Source organism: Gouania willdenowi, chromosome 7 (genome assembly GCF_900634775.1).
Source record: "Gouania willdenowi chromosome 7, fGouWil2.1, whole genome shotgun sequence".
NCBI classification, from domain to species: domain Eukaryota; kingdom Metazoa; phylum Chordata; class Actinopteri; order Blenniiformes; family Gobiesocidae; genus Gouania; species Gouania willdenowi.
This window is the reverse complement of record NC_041050.1, coordinates 20,489,496-20,509,926: the sequence shown is the minus strand read 5'-3', so window position 1 is coordinate 20,509,926 and position 20,431 is coordinate 20,489,496. Positions and strand designations below refer to the sequence as shown.

Sequence of the window (20,431 nt, the reverse complement as noted above, 5' to 3'; positions counted from 1 at the left end):
AATTAAAAAAACATTTTTTTTTTTTTTTACCATTTAAAGCCAACATTGTTGTGAAAAGTACATAATGTAACTAAAATGTACTTAGATTTGTTTAATTTTGAATGTCACTTTTACTTACATTATTCCACAGTTGTGACATTAAAATTGTTTGAGTTTACTGTATTTTTGTCTGTTTATTATTTGATTCATTCATCTCCTAAAATCCATTTACAGTCGATTGAGAATTGACTGAGGATTTCACACATGCACAAGATTAGCGCTGATGACCTGCAGCAGGATTTGAAGGTCCCATATTATACTGCTTTTCGTACCTTTCCACATACTGTAGGTCTCAAAAACAATACAGTATTCAAAGAGTATTGCCTAAAATGCATCTGTCCTCCCGAATTTCAAAAAAGTCACTTTCATGAGCTCCCCATTAAGGCTCAAATATACTCGGGTGGACAGCCGTAGAGTGGACTCCTGGCGGACTGTCCGCACTCCTCAGAGTTTACATACTGGAGCGCAGGGGTGTCACTAGGTTTTAAGGACAGGGGGGCTTAGCTCCCAGACGATGCAGGATGTGAGCGAATAAAGCACACAAGCGCAAAACTTTACAGCTCACAAAGACTGAGAAATTATTCATTATTATTACAGTACAACAGCATACATAGGTTTGCACAGAAACAGTATGTTTACAGCATAAACAAGAAAAAAAGGCTACAATTGCATGTTACTTGGTGGATGGAAGAATCAAAGAATGCCATCTGTTTTTAAGGGTTGCTAGTTGGTGAATCACTCTGTTGTGACTCAGGTGCTGAAGCTCGTCTGTTTCAATTGACATGATGCAAGACAGTGAAGTCTTTTCTGACCCATTGTTTGACAGAGCCAGGAATGCAGACGACGCAGTGCACTCAAGGATCTTTCACACGAGCAGCTGCTTACAGCCACTGGCCACAGTTACATGATGTTTGTAATTCGGAATTAACTATTACGAATGAAATTGTTCGGAATTTAAGTGTTCTGCTTCGTGTTTACATGGAAATAGTTATTCTGAATTGAAGTTTACATGAAAAACAGGTTTATTCAGCTTTATTTATTTCCGCTTTAGGTCTGGGGGTTGGGAAAGGTTCTGATTGGACAGGGGCCGATCGTGTTGTACACCTTTTGTTTTCGTCTACTACCACATAGAAGACCACAAAATATGTTTTCACTTTTATTTTGATTGTAGTTTTTAAGCAGCAGCTCGACAATAATATACGGTTTTGCTTTAGTCTGCGGAGCAGTGAGTGCAACAGCTGTCCAGTAGGTTACCCACCATGTTCTGGCTGACAGAAATTATGCTTAGCCTGCTGAAAACAAATCATTTATCTACACTGGTTCCCCCACAAGCCAGCTGTTCAAGGCTGGTTTATCTCTCTGTTCTCCAGGATGTTCGTGTCGAATGACGCTCCGTCCCCTCCTCCTCTTCTTCTCCAGCGCCACCAACAGGGAACTTTGTTTCTGAATAAGATCTACCCAAGGTTGTTTCACGCCATCTGGCGACGGGCTGAACTGTACAGAATGAAGCGAACAGGATTATGTTTCAACACCTTCTTTGCCCCCCCCCATAGTTTGGGGCCTGCCTTTTTAGCCTCTCCTTTCTTCCTGTTTTCCACTTTTCATCTAAAAGGCGCTGCCTTTGTGGTGACCCACAGTCCTCCTGCTCCTGTACTCTCATGTTATATGTGATTGTTTTTTCATGTTTCTTGGACGGGATGTAACTGAAACTGAACTACCCTTCGGGGATAAATAAAGTGATCTGAATCTGAATGTTCACTGTCATCAGCGGTTAATCTCTGTCCCAAACAATAAAATCCACCACCCCCTTGATTTTCCTTTACAACTTGACTACTGTCAGTATAGGCACTGTCAGTGTGAGCAATCACCGCTGTAGTGAAGTAAAAGATTGTCACAAACAATATATGGTCATTGTGTTGAAAAGCAGAATGGCAATAGGTGAAAATAACATTAAAAGGCCCCGCCCACACTGAGGCTCAGTGAGTGAGGAGAGGGGAGAGTGAGACATTACGGGCTGCACAGCAACCATCAGAATGTGTGGACAACTGCCCTCAGACTTCAAGTTCAACAGAGAGCACCGGCATGCTGTATGTCCACTACGTTTGCCAGTGATGAAGACACTGAGGATGCAGAAGTCCTTAGAACACGATGGTACTACAGGGGGTACTTTTTTCCAAAGGCAGACAGGAAGATAATTCCCTAAACCACATTGCAATACCTGGCATACTCGTACTTTTCCATGTTAGAGCGATTGTTCTCTTAGCTTGTTAAAAAAGTTATGTTTAAAAAAATTATTTCATGACGTTTTACATTATGAGCAGCTGGGTAGAGGCCCAGTAGAAAGAGTTTGGGATCTAGCTGTAATCTGATTGAGAGGATGTCCTGCACATTTAATCTAACCTCTTCCCAAAACTGCCATAGGGAAAGATAGTGTCCCTATCTACACCACACCTATTGCAAGTGTCTGGGATATTCATATTAAATTTATTCAAGTTTTCTGGAGTGATATACACCCTCATCAGCCAGTTGTATTGTAGTTTTATTGTGTAGTTTTATGCGAGTATTACTCGTCCCTGAGTGGACTGCCTTACATGCTCTGTGCCACTGTTCCAGTGTTAGATCCTCCTGTAAATCACATTTCCAGGCATTAAACTTAGGTATGTTCATTTTGAGTATATTGATTCTACCAATGAGAGAGACGTGAAGGCTTGACCATCTTTCAAATGTTTTAGAAATAGATGTAACCACTGGGTTATAATTAACTATGTTTTCTAATTTAGGGGTGATTTGAAAACCTAGGTCAGTAAAAGAATCTAAATAACGTTATGTTCTAAAATAACGAGCAGGGATAGGAGGGTTTGTCCACTCCTCCATGTTATAGATTCAAATTTAACATTTAGATTTATATTCAACATTTAGATTTGTATTTAAAATTGTGATTAAAATTAAACATTTAGACTTGTTTTTCATGTTTAGGCATTTTTAACAATGATATAGAAATGTGAGGAAAGTGAGCTAAATGTTCAAAATATATCAGCTATGAAACAGTGACCGAGTTTTTACATTCAGCACCCCATAAAGATGGACATGTGTAAAAAAGTGTGTCAACGCAATATTTAGGGTGTGTTATTGCATTTATTATCAACATGAAACATTGGGACTTTCAATAGTAAAATGCTTTTTTCATTTTATTCTCATGAACATTAAAATTCCATATATAATAAATTGCTTTCATCACAACAACATTTTATGAACATCATATTATATATTATATCAAATACTTTGAAATGCCTCATGGCAATTATTAAAGACTTTTTGATGGAGTTCATATTTTAGCCTTGTTAGAAACACAAACCAATACTCCCTTATGCAATATTTATAGTTTATTATTGACAACAAATATCAGAACTCTCATTTTTTCATGCATATCTGTCAACTAATGAAAAAAGCATCATATTTAAAAACAAAGACAAAAAAAAAAATTCCCCTTTGAAGCTTCCATTTTGCGTGGTGGATTTCAATGGCCGCCAAGACTTCGCTTCTCCCCAGTTGTCCAGTCAAGTATAATGAAGGTTAGACTCATGGTCATGAATATGAAGCCAAGTGCACTGAAACACAAAGCCTGGAAAACCAACAAACATTTTAATATTTTCTGATTGTTACATTAGTTGCAATATTATACTATATGAATTACTTTTTCGGTATTTCACTTCATTAATTAGGGGTGGTGAAAAAAAAAGATAATCAATGATTTTATTATTGACTATTATAAATACATTCCTAAATTTTCAAAGATCAATTATTATCATTTGTCAAATTGTAATAGGAACCAAGCGAGTCCTCTTGAGTCGGTTAATCATTTACACTATACAATATTGAAGGTTATGTGAGATGTTACTTAAAAAAAAAGTGAAATTATTGATCTTGCGTAATATGGAATATCAGTATTCAACAATAATTTAAAATCTAATCGTTAATAACTGTACATCAGTTTGTAATCAAATCAAGACTTCAATAATCAGAATTGAATTGGAAATTGGGCTGATTAACCAACCCTATTGTCTATTAACGTACCTGAATTTTAGGTCTTGAGTTTAAGGGCTCTCGCTCAGTGGGGATGATGCGTATATAGAAAAGTCCAGGAAGAATAAAGATCAGAGTGGGAGCAGTTGTTGCCCCTAAATACAAGAAGAATGTCAAATAAATATTTTTACGTCAAAAGACAAAGTTAATAGCTGCTGATAGTTGTTACTCCTGTTTTAAAGTGACAACTGACATTGCAGTGTTTCAGGATGATTTTAAAATAGGACTAGCCCAGCTCTTCCTTACATACCGGGATGTCTGCACATAAAGCCTGAGTCATGTCTTTATTTTACATATCAAAAAAGTTTGAAAAGATTTGTTGCTCCTGAAAACTACATCATCTGATCCTAAATAAGCTGATCATGCTACATATGCACATTGTACCTGTCAGTGTCCGATCCTTTCAGATCCTTTCAATGCATGCGCGAAACACATCAGTTCGTGTACTATTTAAAAGGTTGAAACCCTGCTATTCAAACAAAAATCAGCTTGTGCATTCTAAACCTGCTGCCAAATTATTGGAAATGTATGCTTTGAATTAATTCCGATTTATCCAAGTTTTTATTTTATTTTCTGTTTGTCAATGTTGTGTATTGTGTTTTGATCCGTTTTGTATATATCATCGTGCGGTGGTTTTTCCTTTGTCATTTTAAAAAAAATTAAGGAGTAAAAACACCACAAAAACAGTGTACTATTATTATATGTACACGTGTACTATTACAATATTTAACAATATTGTATGGTCAGTTTATATTCAAATATCATGTCCCAGGAGCTGTGTCGTAAAGATTGCGAGTGATGGAAGTGACGCAGTCTACGCGCTTGCGTTGAAAGGATCTGAAAGAATCAGGCCCATGAAAGGATCAGGCACTGACAGTACCAACTGTATCTGGGTCCTTCCTGGTCTAATAAGTCCGAGCTTGTCTTTCCTTCAACCTTTTTTCTTTCAGCCATTGGAAATATTTAATCTATGTCAGTCACAATCTATGGTAAATATAGATACATTCTTTATCTACCATATACCTTATATTCGTTTCCTCTTACTTATATCAACCTTATCATCTCCTAGCTGCCGATTGTGTTTACTCAGCAGAATAATTAGTCAATTATTTTAATCATTTCATCTTATACATATCTAAATAGTCCTCTGCACCTGTCCTTCCGCTTGGGGTAGAGTCTCAGTATCTTCTATTTGAGGGTGGGTGTGTGTGTGTGTGGTGGGGATGAGCAGCCGCTGTGTTCATGTTAGAGTCTCCAAAATACCAGAAAAAATCTCCAATAACACAAGCTAAAGTCCATGCACTTGTCACTATGTCTCTATTGAGAAAAAAGTCGCCAAGAGCATTCACAAAATATACCGGTAAGGGAGGTTGAGTTTCGGTTTCGGCTTCAAAACAGAACGGAGAAAGGATTCTACAAACTGCAGCTTTAAGAAGTTCATCCTAATTTTTGTCCTTTAATGCTAAATGTCTAATGATAAAAGAATAAATACACTTTGAATAATATTATTCAAAGTGTATTTTATTGTAAGATGTTTGTAAGATTAGCAAGGAATCTATTCAAAGGTAATAAACCTGCCAGCCCACATTAGTAGTGGAGTAATAATGGCAGACAGATGTAAGCATGCAGCTACCCCTTGTTGGTTCCTAGTCTTCCCATGCTTCAGAAATCTATGGCTATAATAAATAATTAGTTTGGGAGCAGAAGTAACATGATGGTGTCATTTTCAGGGAGTTTGTGTGTGTTTTCAGATGTTTTTTTTTTTTTTTTGGTGGCTTAAAAATACTGCTATTAAATCACATTGGCATCCTGCTATCCTGTGGTATATAATGAAACAGCAGTATGTTTATAGTTTATTTGTCTATCTTGCAAGCACATTTACATGACACTGTACTTCTTCAATGGGTTTAGTGTTGATGTTAAGGTTTCATATTTGAGCCATGAGGGCAAAGTTGTAATATGTTGATTGTAATCATTTTCTTTTGTTTTCTGCTTTATTACAGTTTCAACTCGCGATTTCTTGAGTCATTATTGTCACACATTTACCTTAATAAAAGGAGCAAAACACTCCAAATCTGGCTTGTGGAACCGAGTTTGGCTTACAGTTTATCTGCATTAACATACTGGACGTATATAACTCGTATAGAAACAGTACAATAAGCTTGTAGGTTTTTTTTTTTTTTGTCATTGCTGATTGTGTTAAAACCACATTATTACAAAATTTAAAAAAAAAAAGCTTTATCTGTTAATAGTTATTCCTATGAATCTTTATAATAGTAACATTGAAGTGGTATTTTTGGCTAAATTTTCTCTGCCATTGAACCCATATATGAACTTATTCTGCTGAGGAATGTGCTAAATATTTCTGGTAACAGTATCACGTTATGAGTGTGCAGTTATTGCAGGGAGAAGATTTTGTGTATCATTCGTTTTTCATTTTGTAACAAAAACATGAAAAACAAAAAAACATTATTTGATATTTGTTTCCAAAACCAAAATTAAAAAAACGGAAATCGCCTTGTTTTTCAAATTCAAGCTCTTTTTGCTTCGGTACAGAAAACGAAAATGAAAAATGAACACCTTTATTAATTTTCTCCATTACCGATTTGCCAAAGTACGTGATCCGGAAATGTACTCTCATTCGACGCTAACGGCAGTGCGGCATGATAAGATCACTGCTTCCAACTGTGCATCCGAAACGTGTCCTTTTCGCTTTAGCTGGTGTTGGATACAGAACCTCCTCACTGACATTTCGGAGAATTAAGTGTTGCAGAGCTAAATATATCTCGGAATGTGTAATGCTTCACTTCCGGGTCACATACTTTGGCAAATCAGTAATGGAGAAAACGAATAAAGGTGTTTGTTTTTCGTTTTCGTTTTCTGTACCAAAGCGAAAAGAGCTTGAATTTGAAAAACAAGGCGTTTTCCTTTTTTTTCATTTTGGTTTTGGAAACAAATATCAAATAATGAGTTTTTTTTTCGTTTTTCATGTTTTTGTTCCATAATGAAAAACAAATGAATGAATGATACATGGATTGAGAAGGGAGGGACACAGGGGTGCTTGAGCAACACAAGACATGAAGCTATCTAATTGGCTCTTTCCATTCAAGCCGAATGGCAAGGATTGGTTTTTACAGATTTTTTATCCACAAATCCAAGTTTAACATTTTGGAAGTTAAAGGCAAAAGTTTGAAGGAAAAGGCTAACCATTCAAAACATAGGTTTTCTTTCTATTTCCATTGACCCCATACATTATATTAACTGGTTAATATACATCAATGTGTTAGCCTGCAAGTTATGTAATGTTATGGGATATGTAGATAAAAAAGATGGTGTGTGTGTGTGTGTGTGTGTGTGTGTGTGTGTGTGTGTGTGTGTGTGTGTGTGTGTGTGTGTGTGTGTGTGTGTGTGTGTGTGTGTGTGTGTACTAATGTTGTTTGTATTCGTATCACACCTGTAAAGCCAAAAATATCACGAATGTTGGGAACAAAAATGACGAGCAGGTTCACACAAATCAACAGAGACACAGCAATGGCAATGTGTCTGAGCCAGTTGAAAGGCTTTCCAGGGAATAGCAGCTGCAAGAGGGCACGGCGAATCTGACAGAAACACATACATAGCATGAGTAAACCATGGGTGTATTCCAGAGAGAAGGTTTACTAAACTTTGACTCTATCCATAAACTCTGAGTTAACATACCTCGCAATAGGAAACTCTGAGTATCCGATTACATTACAGGTGGGATGAAGTCGGTTGATTATCTCTGAGTATGTAAACCTTGAGTTACTTACGTGCACGAGCGCAAAAAAAAAGCCATCATCAATGGAGCAAAGATATTTTATTTATTTATTTATTTATTCAGTTTATTTCCGACATGGTTGCATTCACAGAAGTTTTGTTATTCTTTTCTTTTTTTTTTTTTTTTTTTTTTTGTACATGCCGAAAAAGGAGACGAGAGAAGCAGTTTGCTTATCCAAGTCCCGTCCCCTGTTTTGTACACAGAAAATTTACATCAAAGCTTGTCTCTCTGGTTAAACTGTCTTAGGTTGTTCTGAACACAATTTCATTTTTCTTTATTTTTGTCCTTTTTTTTGTCCTTTTTGATATAGGATTTATTCTCATCTGTAGTCAGTGTTGTCGTTTTTCATTCCTCCTCTCCATCGTTGTTCGTGTCGTCCTTGTTCCCTGCAGATTTGATTCCCTGACTTTGTTTACGTTCCTCCAGTTCAAAAGAAAACTTCATCGTCTTTTGAAGTTCCTTGTTTTGTCTCTGCATCAAGGTTATTCTAGCTGTTAATAGCTATTGACAGTGCTGTGTTTTCCAATGTTAGATTTAACCCTTTCTCGTATAAACACATTACTATGTCTTAGTTTATAAGCAGTAATTTAAATGTGACCCAATAAGGGAAGAATAGATTATCTTCAGTGTTTTGGTATGTAGTATTAGTTGTAATTTCCATAGGATGTAGTTCTGTTTTCAATGTTTTGTCTTTAAGATGTTTTTTATATAATGTATTTTTTTGCATGTATTTGCGTATGTTTCTGGGTGGATGTTGTCGTTAGTATTAAATATTGTAAGTATTGGTAAATGGTTGGAGATGTCATTTATTAATATTCTATCTATCATTTTGGTTAGGTTCTCATTAAATATGTCTATTTTACAATCAGGATACAAACAACAGATTAATATGTTCTCTCCCTTTGGTCTTGTTATTTTTACTGTTACACATTCTCCATTTCATTGTTATCTTTTATGTATAATGCCTTTTATCGTAAAGTTCATACCTTTTTGTTCATTTAGCCAAGTTTCTGACAGTGCCACATTGAATTCAGTCTCCAAAAAGTAAGCACAGTCTGAGTCTTGTTTCCAGTGTTTATATAGATCTGGATCCATGTCCATGATTACCATCGGTAATGTTGTTGTTTAGGTGGATCCTTCGTATTTTCCCAAGTCTTCCATCGTTTTGATGAAGATTGGTTTTCCGTTCTCTTCTCCCAGTGGTGTGACATAAATCCCGCAGTTTCTTGTCCACGTGTTCAGAATTTTTCCTCCTTTTTTTATTTGGCGTGCCTTCCATGCGATGCTTGCGTTTTGTTTAGTCAGGTTTTCATTCATGAAAACCTTCGTTTCTTTCAATTTCTTGCCTTGCTTCAATAGTTCTCCTTTAAATTTCAGATTTGTGAAGGTGATTTTTACAGCTCTTGTGTCATCATGCTTTGGCAAGAGTTGGCAGGAGTTGATGTTTTTAGGGTTCAGGACAATGTCCTTTGACTCCAGGTAATCAATGACCTGTTGTTCAATCGATTTTGTGTCTTCGTCACTCGTTTCCGTTGTCTGTCTCAACCTGGGCGCTATCTTTAGGCCTGTAATGATGACATCTTTCTCTCTTTCCTTTTGTTCCAGCTCTTCAACCCTCGCGTTTAGCAGTTTTATCTCTTCAGCATTCTTTACATTCTGTTGTTCCAGTACCTTTACTTCACTTTGAAGGCTTTCCCATGATTTTTCCAGCATCTTTTCCAATGACTTTATCTCGGCTGTGACCCGTGCAGATAGATCGTCTTTGATAGACGATAGATCGTCTTTGAGGTTTCGTATCATCTCCTTGACCTCTTCCAAACCTGGATCAGGTTGTGTATGGCCTGCAGGCTGTTTTTTAACCATTTTTCTTTTCGTCTTGGGCCCAAGTTTTATTTCTCAGGCTGTCCAGCTGCAGCTGTAAGCTGTTAATCTCCCATGGTCGTGTTATCGGAGCGAGTGAACACACGTCCTTTCTCTCCGAAGACCAGAGACGACTCTTGATATCACAAGCTACCATGGCAACGAGCCGGAGAGAGCGACTTATTTCACCCTGATGGAGCTAGATGTTCTCCTGCAGGCGTGTAGGTAATATGAGCCCATTCTACAGGTGTGTTCACACCAAACGTGACTTCAGCGACTACATTCGCTTAAATTAACCGTGATGAGTCCCTTGAACATTGTCTCGCTTTTTGGGCACTTCATCGCTCCAGTGTCACGAAGACTGGGGAATAGTGTGTGTCTGTGAGCCGGCGGCAGCACCAAGAGGGTTGCTCACTTCTTCGGTCATATGTTTACAGGACATATCATAGACAGCTCCACCTGTACTTACGGTTTAAATGATCAACTTACGGAGTTACTAAAGGATGAGTTCACTCAAAATACTGTACACTTAGAATTTAAAAAGCTTATTCAAGGAGTATGCCACTTTCATTTGGTGTATTCCTTTAAATTGACATATCCCCCTTTACATTTGCCACAGGTTTGGATCCAGGGAACATTACAAAAAAGACAGCAGTAGGCATTTTAATGCAAGAGCAACCTTTATGTTTTTTCCTAAATGCTCTGTATCCCCAACGTTGTAAAGAAAACTACAGTTTGCAAAAGAACGTAAAGCAGCACACAACATTTATAACGATGTGAGTGCACATCCACGGTGTGCGATGTTCCAAATGTGTGGTCTAAAAAGAGTGTCAAGGTAAATTAATGTGTTTCTTGAGAAATTGTGTTCAGGTAGAAACCCAGGGTTTCTTAAACAAAGCCTGCACGCAAGCAGGTTCATTTCACAGAGTAGAGCTTATCTCGCTTTCTAGAACCAGAAACTCAGAGTTTCCCTTATTTGAGCCGGAACATACTCAGAGTTTGAACATACCCCGCTTTCTGGAATGCCCCCCATATTAGCACATCTAACAACAACAAAAGGAATATGCCCTACATACAAGTGGATATATGTAGGATGACATGAGGATTTGAAAGAGAAGATAGTTTTGAAATTTGATAAATAAATAGAACCAAATACTGGCAATGTGTGCCACAATAATATAGTTCTATCAATTAAACAAAAATGGAGAAAGCAATAAATTCTGTTTTTCTTCTTTTCCAGAAAGTTTTGTACAAATATTAGGAATTTTAAAATAGTGTACTTACAGGAAACAAGACGACAGGCACAGTAAGTGTGACAGCCACCAGGACAGCCAAACGAACACAGAGGATTAGTGTATCCAGAGGATCAACCTTACTATAGGTATGGAGTAGCTCTGCTTCAGTGTTCTCTGAATACACAAACGCACAACGTGATCTTTCTTTAACTGATTAAATGTTACAATGTTTTAGATGAAATACTCATTACAACTCTAATCCTTTTCTCACCAGTTAACTTTAAAGGTCCCATATTTCTCCTTCCCTTGTTTGGTTCACATTTTGTGAAGTGTGTGTGCTCACACAGGCAAGTTTGAGTTTTCTCCGTTTGTGACGTCCAGATAAAACGCAACGCGGTAGCAACACTTGGTGACTCAAGCACAAATGTGGTTTATTTCATATTGTGTTTCTTTTACTGCATTAGCCTAACTGGTAAATGTCACTGTAACGTTAGCACAGAAGCTGACAATGCTCAACATGAGATGTGTGAACACGGACAGTGAACACTCCTCTCCCATAGCAGGGCGTGGAGTGAGCGTGGCCAGACACGGCTCATGTGCATATCCATTAGGAAACTCAGAAACAGCCAATTCTGAGGGAAGCACCTTTTTGAAAGTCAGGAAAACAAATGCATGTGGGGCAATAATGGGCTATTGATACCTATGTGAAATGGTATGAAAAGCAGTATAATATGGGACCTTTAAATAAAAATATTTAGGGGCACCACAGCCCATGTCTTACACCTTCATGTTATTAGTAGACAAGCTACTGCCCTTACCGTAGAATGTCAGATAGCCAAAAGTGGCAGTGAAGAAGTACATGATGAACATGCCCAAGATGGAAACATTGCCAATGTTTTGCATTCTTCTCTTGGTTGGACTTTAGAAAGACAACACAGCAGATTGTTTAAAAGGACAGAATGCAGCAATAATACATGGATAATAAACGCATACGATTAGTTTCAAAGAAAGGCCATAATTATTGCAACATAAAAGCTGATATGATGCCTTTATGTCTGTGTGCTCAAAAAGTGAAACAGTGTGATATTGTGTGGATCTTACTTGCTCAATTCAGTGTAGATGGGAAGAACCTCCGGATGACATACAAAAGCAAATGCCAGGATAGGGATGGTGTATGCTGTCTGTAATTCAAGTAGAAGAGTAACCTCACTCAGTAAGTTTGTAGGTACCACATGCATCAGTCATGTCGGGCCTGTACTACGAAGCTGGATTTCCTCTTATCGTGCTGACTTCCGGGATTTATACTGCAATGCTGCTTCACTTGGGGTCGTCCTCTGATTGAGAGATTGGGGGTTCGATCCCGGTCTATACCAGTCTATGTGTTGAAGTGTCCTTGGGCAAGACACTGAACCCCAAGTTGCTCTCAGTGGTTGACTAGCGCCTTGCATGGCAGCTCTGTCCCATTGGTGTGTGAGTGTGAATGAGCTGAGTAAGTTTTGTCCTGACTAAGATCTGAACAAGCAATTAGTTCTCTTGTTAAATAACTTGCCCATTCTTAGAAGATCCTGGTTGGGGCATAGATCTGACGCCTGTGCATAGAAATGAAAGAAAGGATAGATTCAATCATTTCATTTGATGACATCCTATAGGAAACATATAGATTTTCAATCAATCAACTGAACTCCATTAGTCAGCTGATTGAGGCTTCATGTGTCAGGCGCTCTTTGTAACTGCGGGCCAATGAATTTCTCCATTCATTGGGAATGCTGAATGCCTCAGCAAGAACGCAACAACGCAGGCTGGTGAGGGCCCTGTAACATAATATAGCCTGTATAAAATGCAAAAGTCCACTTTATGATGCTGGCTTACTGAGCGGTATCCACTGAATCCTTGTTGTCCCTTTCACAGGGTTCAGTAGAACCATCAGAGCTAAACTTTTCACCCCCCTTCCCCATCTGTGGAATTGTGTGTGAGATATATTTATCCAGCTTTGTAGCAAAGGACCGTCATGTCTGCAGTCGCATTGCACCCGGAAATAAATACATGTGCACGTGGAGAGCACACGGAGTAATTTGAGGATCATACCTCTTGGTTAATAGTAAAGAACTCAACAGTACACATGTTTTCTGAGACAGCAGTGTCCACTGTGTTGTTGCCATACACTTCCAAAGGACAAGCGATTTTAAATCTCTTGTAGATGACCTGATGGAAAGTAAAATGTTTTTAATTCATTATATGTGTTCAAAGATACACATTTTATATGCATTTTAGAAATCACATACAATATCTAGCAGTTTTTTCTGTCGATCAATTAAGTAAACACTTTACTTTTATGATTGTAACAGCAGGCAGCTGCTAGTGTGCATTTGATGGAGACAAAATAAGCAGTCAATATCTAATTTTAGCCCTGTTGGCCTTTACCACCTGTTGAAAAAAAAAGATACTCAGAATGTTTAGCTGTGCAATGTTGATGGGGCCAACAGAAAATGTGGTAAAGTTCTAAATTTTGACTCACCGCAGAGAGGAAGAATACCATGCAGGAAAGAGAGAACCCACTGGTGTAACCAAGGTAACCTGCGTGAAGGGAATTCAGATAAGTGAATGTATACATTTAAATGAACACACCAAACACAAAGTGGTAACATGTTAAAACTTTCTTTGATTACTTCTTTTGGCTTTATTCCCAATTAAAGCTGCAGTATGTAGAATCATGAGACTTGTATGGAATCAACCACGCTCCCCCCTCCCCTCTCTGTTTTGAATTCAACGGCATCCTCATAAACGTGCACAGCTGTTGAACTCTTAGCGACTTTTTTCTCAATAAATCTAGGGACTTTATCTTGTGTAATTGGAGAGTTTTCTGATGTTTTACAGACTCTAACATGAATGCACGTATCAATCTGTAGCTACTGTCCTTAACTCATTCACTGCCAGCCATTTTAGAGCATTCTGACTGATTTTTAAAGACCCACAGAATATTTTGTACAATGACAATCAGAAACTCTGAAACCAGATTCTGAAAGAATAGACTCTCTACTTTCACTAAGAAAAAAAATTGTTTGTAGCTTGTTTCATTCTTCCGTAATCAGCAGTTGAATATTGGTAGTTTCACACAAAATGCCAGTTTCTTAGCAAAAAGCTGAGAAAACAGCCTTTTTCTGAAAAATCCTGTCATTTTCTCTCTACCTTGGTTATGCTTCTCTTAGGTTTAGATGTGATTTATTCCATCTGTTGTCACTCTCTTTCTGACACCAGTGTGTGAGGTGGACAGCATGTGGCCACGGACGTATGCGTCAAGTCCGCGCTGACCTCCGTGAAGTTTGTTGGGCCTAACGCCACCAAGGGAAATTCTCCTGCTGGAATGTAAACTATTGTACGTTTACTACAGATAGGGACGTGAATGCCCATCGATTGCAGTCGGGCAGCCAGTGGTAACACCCCAAAAAAGCTCATGGACCACTCTTTTTGTAAAAAGATTTCTGATTGGTTGAAAAGTAGCATTGCGCTCCTGGATTTCTAAAGTTCAAATACAGAGCCAAGAGAAGGAGCAGAGGTTCAGTGTCATCTCAGAACACTTTGCTCAAAGGATAATATGGATTTTTGACCAAATGAAGCAAAAAACTTACACACTGCAGCTTTAAGGCAACCAACTAGACCCTATATATTTTTTTCTTTACATAAAGGAATTCCGTGTACCCAGCTAGAAGGAGGATAAGGCATTTTAAAAGTTACATTAAAGAAAAGTGACTTACCCAAGTGTCTCATCAAGGCTAGTGGAAGAATGATGCTAACAGTGACGAGGATAATGAGGTAGTTGCCATTCATGAACCAGTCCCTATAGACAATAAAGGTAGAATACATAGAATAATGAAGACTGCTTACATTTTTACAAATGTTTTATTTCTATTTTAAAGTCACAGTTCAGTTGTCAGGGAAGTAAATATCAGTTGTACCTCGAGAAGGCAGGAATCTGTCTTCCCTGCAGTCACAGTGTAGTTTGGTGCCAAACTTTTTATTCAATTGTAAACCAGTGAAACAGTAAATGGATTTTACATATTGCATTGAAAAAGATATAAAATATTTAAAAGATAAAAATAATACAAGTACAAAAGAGGGGAGAAAAAGTTTGTTGCATTTGCATGCATCATATTTGAGGAGGTGGCCTCCGAACTGGCAGTTTTTCAACTCACAGAACTTGCTAAGGGTTTTTCCTCCTGTCTAAGTTTTTGCTTTTGTTTGTACTTCGCTTTGGACAAAAACGTCTGTTAAGTGAAACTGTAGAATTGCAGAGCAAATCATAAACAGGTGAGGGAGAATGGACAGTGCAGCACAGAGCAAACAGCTTTCAAGCATGCTCTTACATTTGACGCATCTATAGCTATGTGTGACAATTCATTCTCCACTTTTAGGAAACATTTTTTCTAACCACAAATTATGCTCCAGAAGAAAAAGGTTAACTGGTTCAGCCATCGTTTAAAAAAGACGTGGCCCAAAAAAAGCCCAACCTACACTAGTTTGGAGTTTCATCACCTGCAATTGTTCCCTCCTACTCTTTTAAAGGTCAGTAATCGCTCTAAATCAGTGGTTCCCAATTCAGGAGTCCCGACCTTTTTCAAGAATGCTCCTCAGAAGGTGATAATGACAGATTTACGGCACTCACACTTTACTGCACCACAGACACGCACAGGTGTGTGAGGCAGTAGTTAGCTCGGTCTAATAAACTGCCTTAAGCTTGGGACAACATTTTAAAGACTAAACAGAAAGGCCAGTGTAGAGGGCAACAGAGGAGAGTGGAGAAATACCGCTGCAAACACACACAACCCTGGTGGTTCAGCATTCCGGCCCCCTCCTCACCGAGGGGACTCAGGGCCAACCTACTTCCTCCGGGGGGTCCGGGTCTTACCTTCCCCAGCTCCGTACCCCTCGGGTACTCGGCCTCCCCCCGGGCGTGCTCCTGGGGGATGTACCGGTGTCCGTGGGGGTGTGCAGGCACCGTGAACGGCCAGGCTGTGGCCCGGCTTGTGCACGGCAAATGACCCTCGTCTCGAGGGCAAAGAGAAAACAGCCTGTGCCCAGTTTGTAGCTATTAAACCTATCTTGACTAATTGTTCTGATAACATATAATTTCATGGCTCTCGTGCTGTTCTTCTCTGTTGTGCTGCTGTTAAGCCCATGTTTATTTGAGGTGATGCTGCTGTACAAACAAATGTTCCCTCTGAGGGACAAATAAACATCTATCTTATTTTATTTAGGTTCTATGCTGAATACTGCATGTGTCACTGTGTCTTGTGCTTGGGATTTTTTGTGAATGAGTGCATGAGTGCACATCCGTGTGTAGCTGATAGAGGCTTTTGGTCTGCTATCTAAGTGTTTGCCCTCTGCAGGAAAGTGAGTGTGATGACGTTCTGGGTTAAGACAGTTCTTTATATATTTCAGTGGATGGCGATAACCACAAACATGCACAACCCCTGCAACTGCCACCACCCCCCAACCCACCATGGCTGCCGCGATATCCACCCATCTTATTTACTCTAGTGCCAACTCTAGTTGCAATGAATTTTGATTTAATTAAAAAAATATACTTTTTTTTTTTAGAAGTTCTCATAAGTTCATTCAGTACTCATGCTAAGACCACATCTGGTATTAGGACAAATGGTTTATATTTACATTGGACAAAGGCAAAGATTCACACAGCTCGAGTGAAACCTGATCAATTTATTTGTGTGTATAATATAGCATAAGTATGAATTCTGACAAGTTAAAGTATTTTTTAAAAATGGTTTCTTTTAAAAAAAATAATCAGAATATATTTGAGTGTAACTGACTGAACAAAAGTTCATCACGAAGGCAGTATGGCAGCTTTAGTGTGTTGATGTCTTGTTTTTGCTGTAAATTCTGCTACTGGGTGCTCTTACACCAGAGAAGAGCTCTTGAACATCAGAGATAGAATCCCTGAGGAGACTTATCTTCCACATTTATTGCTTCTACTATGGATTTACTGAACATTCTGGTTAAAGGTGCGCTCCCCTTTGCTCATGCAGTGAAGCGCCGGAGGAGAGGGAAACAAGTCGGTGCACTTGTGCATCACCGTAAGCGCGGTCAACTCATTCTGTGAGGACAGCTACATTGCATCAATTACCAGGATGAGCAATAACAACGACAAACCCTGGTTCACAGCAAGGCACAGATGGCTGAGGGCAGACAAAGAGGAATCTTTCAGGAGTGGAAGCAGAGTCAGGTACAGAAGAGTCAAAGTATGAGTTTGGCAAGGAGGTGAGAAGAGCCAACGTCTGTACTCCAACACCAATTCTCTGCCAACAACTCTGCCTCAGTCTGGAAAGGGCTCAGGAAGATAATGAACTATAAAGGTGCGTTCACACAATGATGAGTCACTTGAGCATAGTCATGCTTTTTGGTCATTCCATCGCTTTATCGTCCAGTGACATGACAACCGGGGAATATTATATGTCTGTAGAGCTGGTGGCAGCACTGAGAGGGCTACTGCTCTGAGAGGGCTGCTCACTTCTTCTCCGGCCGTACATATACAGCACTTATCATAGACAGCTCCACTTGTACTTACGGTTAAATTATCAACTTAGGGAGTTATTAAAGGATGAGTTCACTCAAAATATACTTAGAACTGAAAAGGCTTATTCAAAAAGTATGCCACCTTCATTTTGGCCCCAGTAAGTGTCCAGCCCTCCCGCTGCAGCGAGCCTCTGGCTCTACAAACAGTGAAGACCAGGAAATAGACACGCGGAGAAACTAATTGCTGATTGGATGTCGCGACACAGCGTTACTTAAAGTAGCTTGAAAATTTTTCAACTTTGAGCAACTTCCAGCGACTCACGACGTGTGACTCAGTCGCTTGTATTGCGCAAATTTGCATTGCTTGAAGGGAAGTTCCTTGATGTCGCGTCATTTAAATTAATTTTGAATGTGATCTAGTCGCCAGAATCGCTGAAGTCACGTTCAGTGTGAACAAAAGCCCCAGAAGCTGCCAACAACCTGCGTCTGGTCAACAGCTGAATGACTTATTGTAGATTTGATAGAGGATGGGACAGCCCTGACTCCATCTCCCCTCACATCTCTGACCAGCCACACTCCCCCAGACTCATACGTCAGGATTCTGTTTGTGGACTCTGCTTTTAATACCATCATCCCAGCTCTCCTGCAGGACAAACTCCATCTGCAGGTGGATCACAGACTTCCTGTCTGACAGGAGGCAGCACGTGAAGGTAAGAACAACCATCTCTGCTTACCGGACCATCAGCACTGGAACTTTTCAGGACTGTGTTCTCTTTCCTCTGCTCTTCTCTTTGTACACCAACAGCTGTACCTCCACTCACCAGTCGGTCAATCTCTGATGGAGATGACTCCACCAACAGGTGGGAGACAGGCTGTCTGCTGTCCTGGTGTAGCCAGAACAACCTGGAGCTCAAAGCTCTAAAGACAGTGGAGATGATAGCAGACTTCAAGAAGAACCCCATTACCCTGGGAGACTCTGCAGTGAGCTTTGTGGAGTATTTCAGCTTCCTAGGGACCATCATCACCCAGGACCTCAAGGGGGAGCTGAACATCAGCTCTCTCATCAAAAAAGCTTCCTGAGGCAGCTGAAGAAGTTCAGTCTGCCAACACAGATGATGGTGAACATCTACAGCTCCATCATCCAGTCCATTCTCTGCTCCTCCATCAACCATCTGGTACGCTGCAGCTATGGCCAAGGACAAGGTCAGACTGCAGTGTATCATGAGCTCCGCAGAGAGGATCATCGGCTGCAATCTGCCCTCCCTCCAGGACCTGTACGCCTTCAGGACTCTGAGGCGTGCAGGGAAGAATGTGGTCCGGACATAAACTGTTCCAAACTCTCCCCTCTGGCAGGAGGTTTCAGTTCATCAGGACAGAACCTTCAGACACAAAAACAGTTTCTTTCTGTCTATCACCAGCCTCATTAACAAAGACCTGGTCCCCCACCGACCCCCATCACCACCACCATAAAACAATATTACTTGGACTACACTATATATGTTCATATCCGTCCTTTATATTTATAATAATAATAAGATGTATTATCATTATTATTGTTTATTAATATCAATATTAATATTATTAAACATTGTATTTTATTTTTGCACCATCCAGCAAGTCACATTCTTTGTATTGTTTGTTTGTATTGTTCTGATCCTGAAAAGAGCTTTTATTAAGACTAAAAAAAAACCTGTTAGCATTGTCAAAGATGACCACTCTCTTCATGAACATTTATGGCTGTTATGGTGGTTTTCCTCATTTGCTTTATGTTTTATACAGTACTCACTCAGAACTGGATGTCAGACCGAGGAAGGTTTGGATGACCAGTGGTAACTCGTACTTTACAATAAAGAGGTAGCTGGACATGGCTGTAGGTAAAGACAACAAAAACAGCTTTTAGAAAGACAGGTTATTACTTTTACAGTGTAAAAAATTGTAAAAAAATTATTTATTTTTTTTTCTTTCTGCCATTCTTTTAAAATATCACTTTTATTAGCCATTTGGGTACATTGAATCTTTGTTCATTTACAGCTTATTCTAGTAGCTTAGTTAATACAACAGGAATTGAAGTTTTGCTTGATGAAATTACACCTCTCATCCAAGAGGCATCCTCAGTTCTGAAATGACTCGTTGGGAGTATGGGATTTATACTAGTGTAGATTACTACGACTACTACTACTACTACTACTCCTAAAACTATTACTACTAATAAAAATAATAACTAATAATATATTTCATTTACAATGTACTTGTGCTGCAGAAGGAAAATAAATAAAACCGTACAAAAAATAACAACATAAAAAAGACATCTACTCAAAAGCCTCCTGAAAGTGGTAAGTCTTAATGCCTTTTTTAAATGCGTCCATAGTGAGTGGGGGCCTCAGATTTCCTGGAAAGGAGTTCCAGAGGCGGGAATGCAGCTGAGCAGAAACTTGATCACCCAAAGTCCGGAGTTGGTTCTGGGGATGTGGAGGAGGGGTGCACAGTGTGGAAGTCATTAGCACATCTGCCTTACAGCAAAGAGGTCTTGGATTCAAGCCCTGGGGTGGGCACTTGGGTCTTTTTTTCTGGGTCCTTTCTGTCTGGAGTTTGCATGTTGTCCTCGTGCTTGTGTGGGTTTTCCCAGGGTACTACAGCTTATTCCCACAATCCAAAAACATGACTGTTGGTTGATTGGAGGCTCTAGATTACCCATAGGAGTGAATGGGAGTGTGATTGGTTGTCTGTTTCTATGTTGACCTGTGATGCCCGGTCCAGGGTGTACCCACGCCTAGCTCCTGATAACAGCTGGACATAGGCAACAACAGACTCCCATGACCCTGAAAAGGAGCAAGCTGTTCAGAATTTGGATGGCTCAGTGGTAGAGTGGGTCATCCAATAACCAAAG

At 39.3% G+C, this 20,431-nt stretch overlaps 1 protein-coding gene across 3 annotated transcripts in view; it reads right to left on the bottom strand.

Annotated features, from left to right (window-relative positions):
* Positions 1-3,357: 3,357 nt before the first annotated feature.
* The window catches only part of LOC114467094 (sodium-coupled neutral amino acid transporter 3-like), a 31,917-nt gene continuing 14,843 nt past the window's right edge, over positions 3,358-20,431 (bottom strand). Inside the window, exons 7-16 of one of the 3 annotated variants that reach the window (XM_028453138.1) lie at positions 19,331-19,412; positions 14,769-14,851; positions 13,532-13,590; positions 13,102-13,218; positions 12,118-12,197; positions 11,835-11,935; positions 11,066-11,190; positions 7,577-7,721; positions 4,114-4,217; positions 3,368-3,661 (exon numbers count right to left, since the gene is read on the bottom strand). In XM_028453138.1, the coding sequence (XP_028308939.1) occupies positions 3,557-3,661; positions 4,114-4,217; positions 7,577-7,721; positions 11,066-11,190; positions 11,835-11,935; positions 12,118-12,197; positions 13,102-13,218; positions 13,532-13,590; positions 14,769-14,851; positions 19,331-19,412 (1,001 nt within the window). In that variant the 3' untranslated portion in view covers positions 3,368-3,556. Of the gene's footprint in view, positions 3,662-4,113; positions 4,218-7,576; positions 7,722-11,065; positions 11,191-11,834; positions 11,936-12,117; positions 12,198-13,101; positions 13,219-13,531; positions 13,591-14,768; positions 14,852-19,330; positions 19,413-20,431 lie in introns of all 3 variants that reach the window. The other 2 variants (XM_028453139.1, XR_003674491.1) reach the window with 2 other exon arrangements.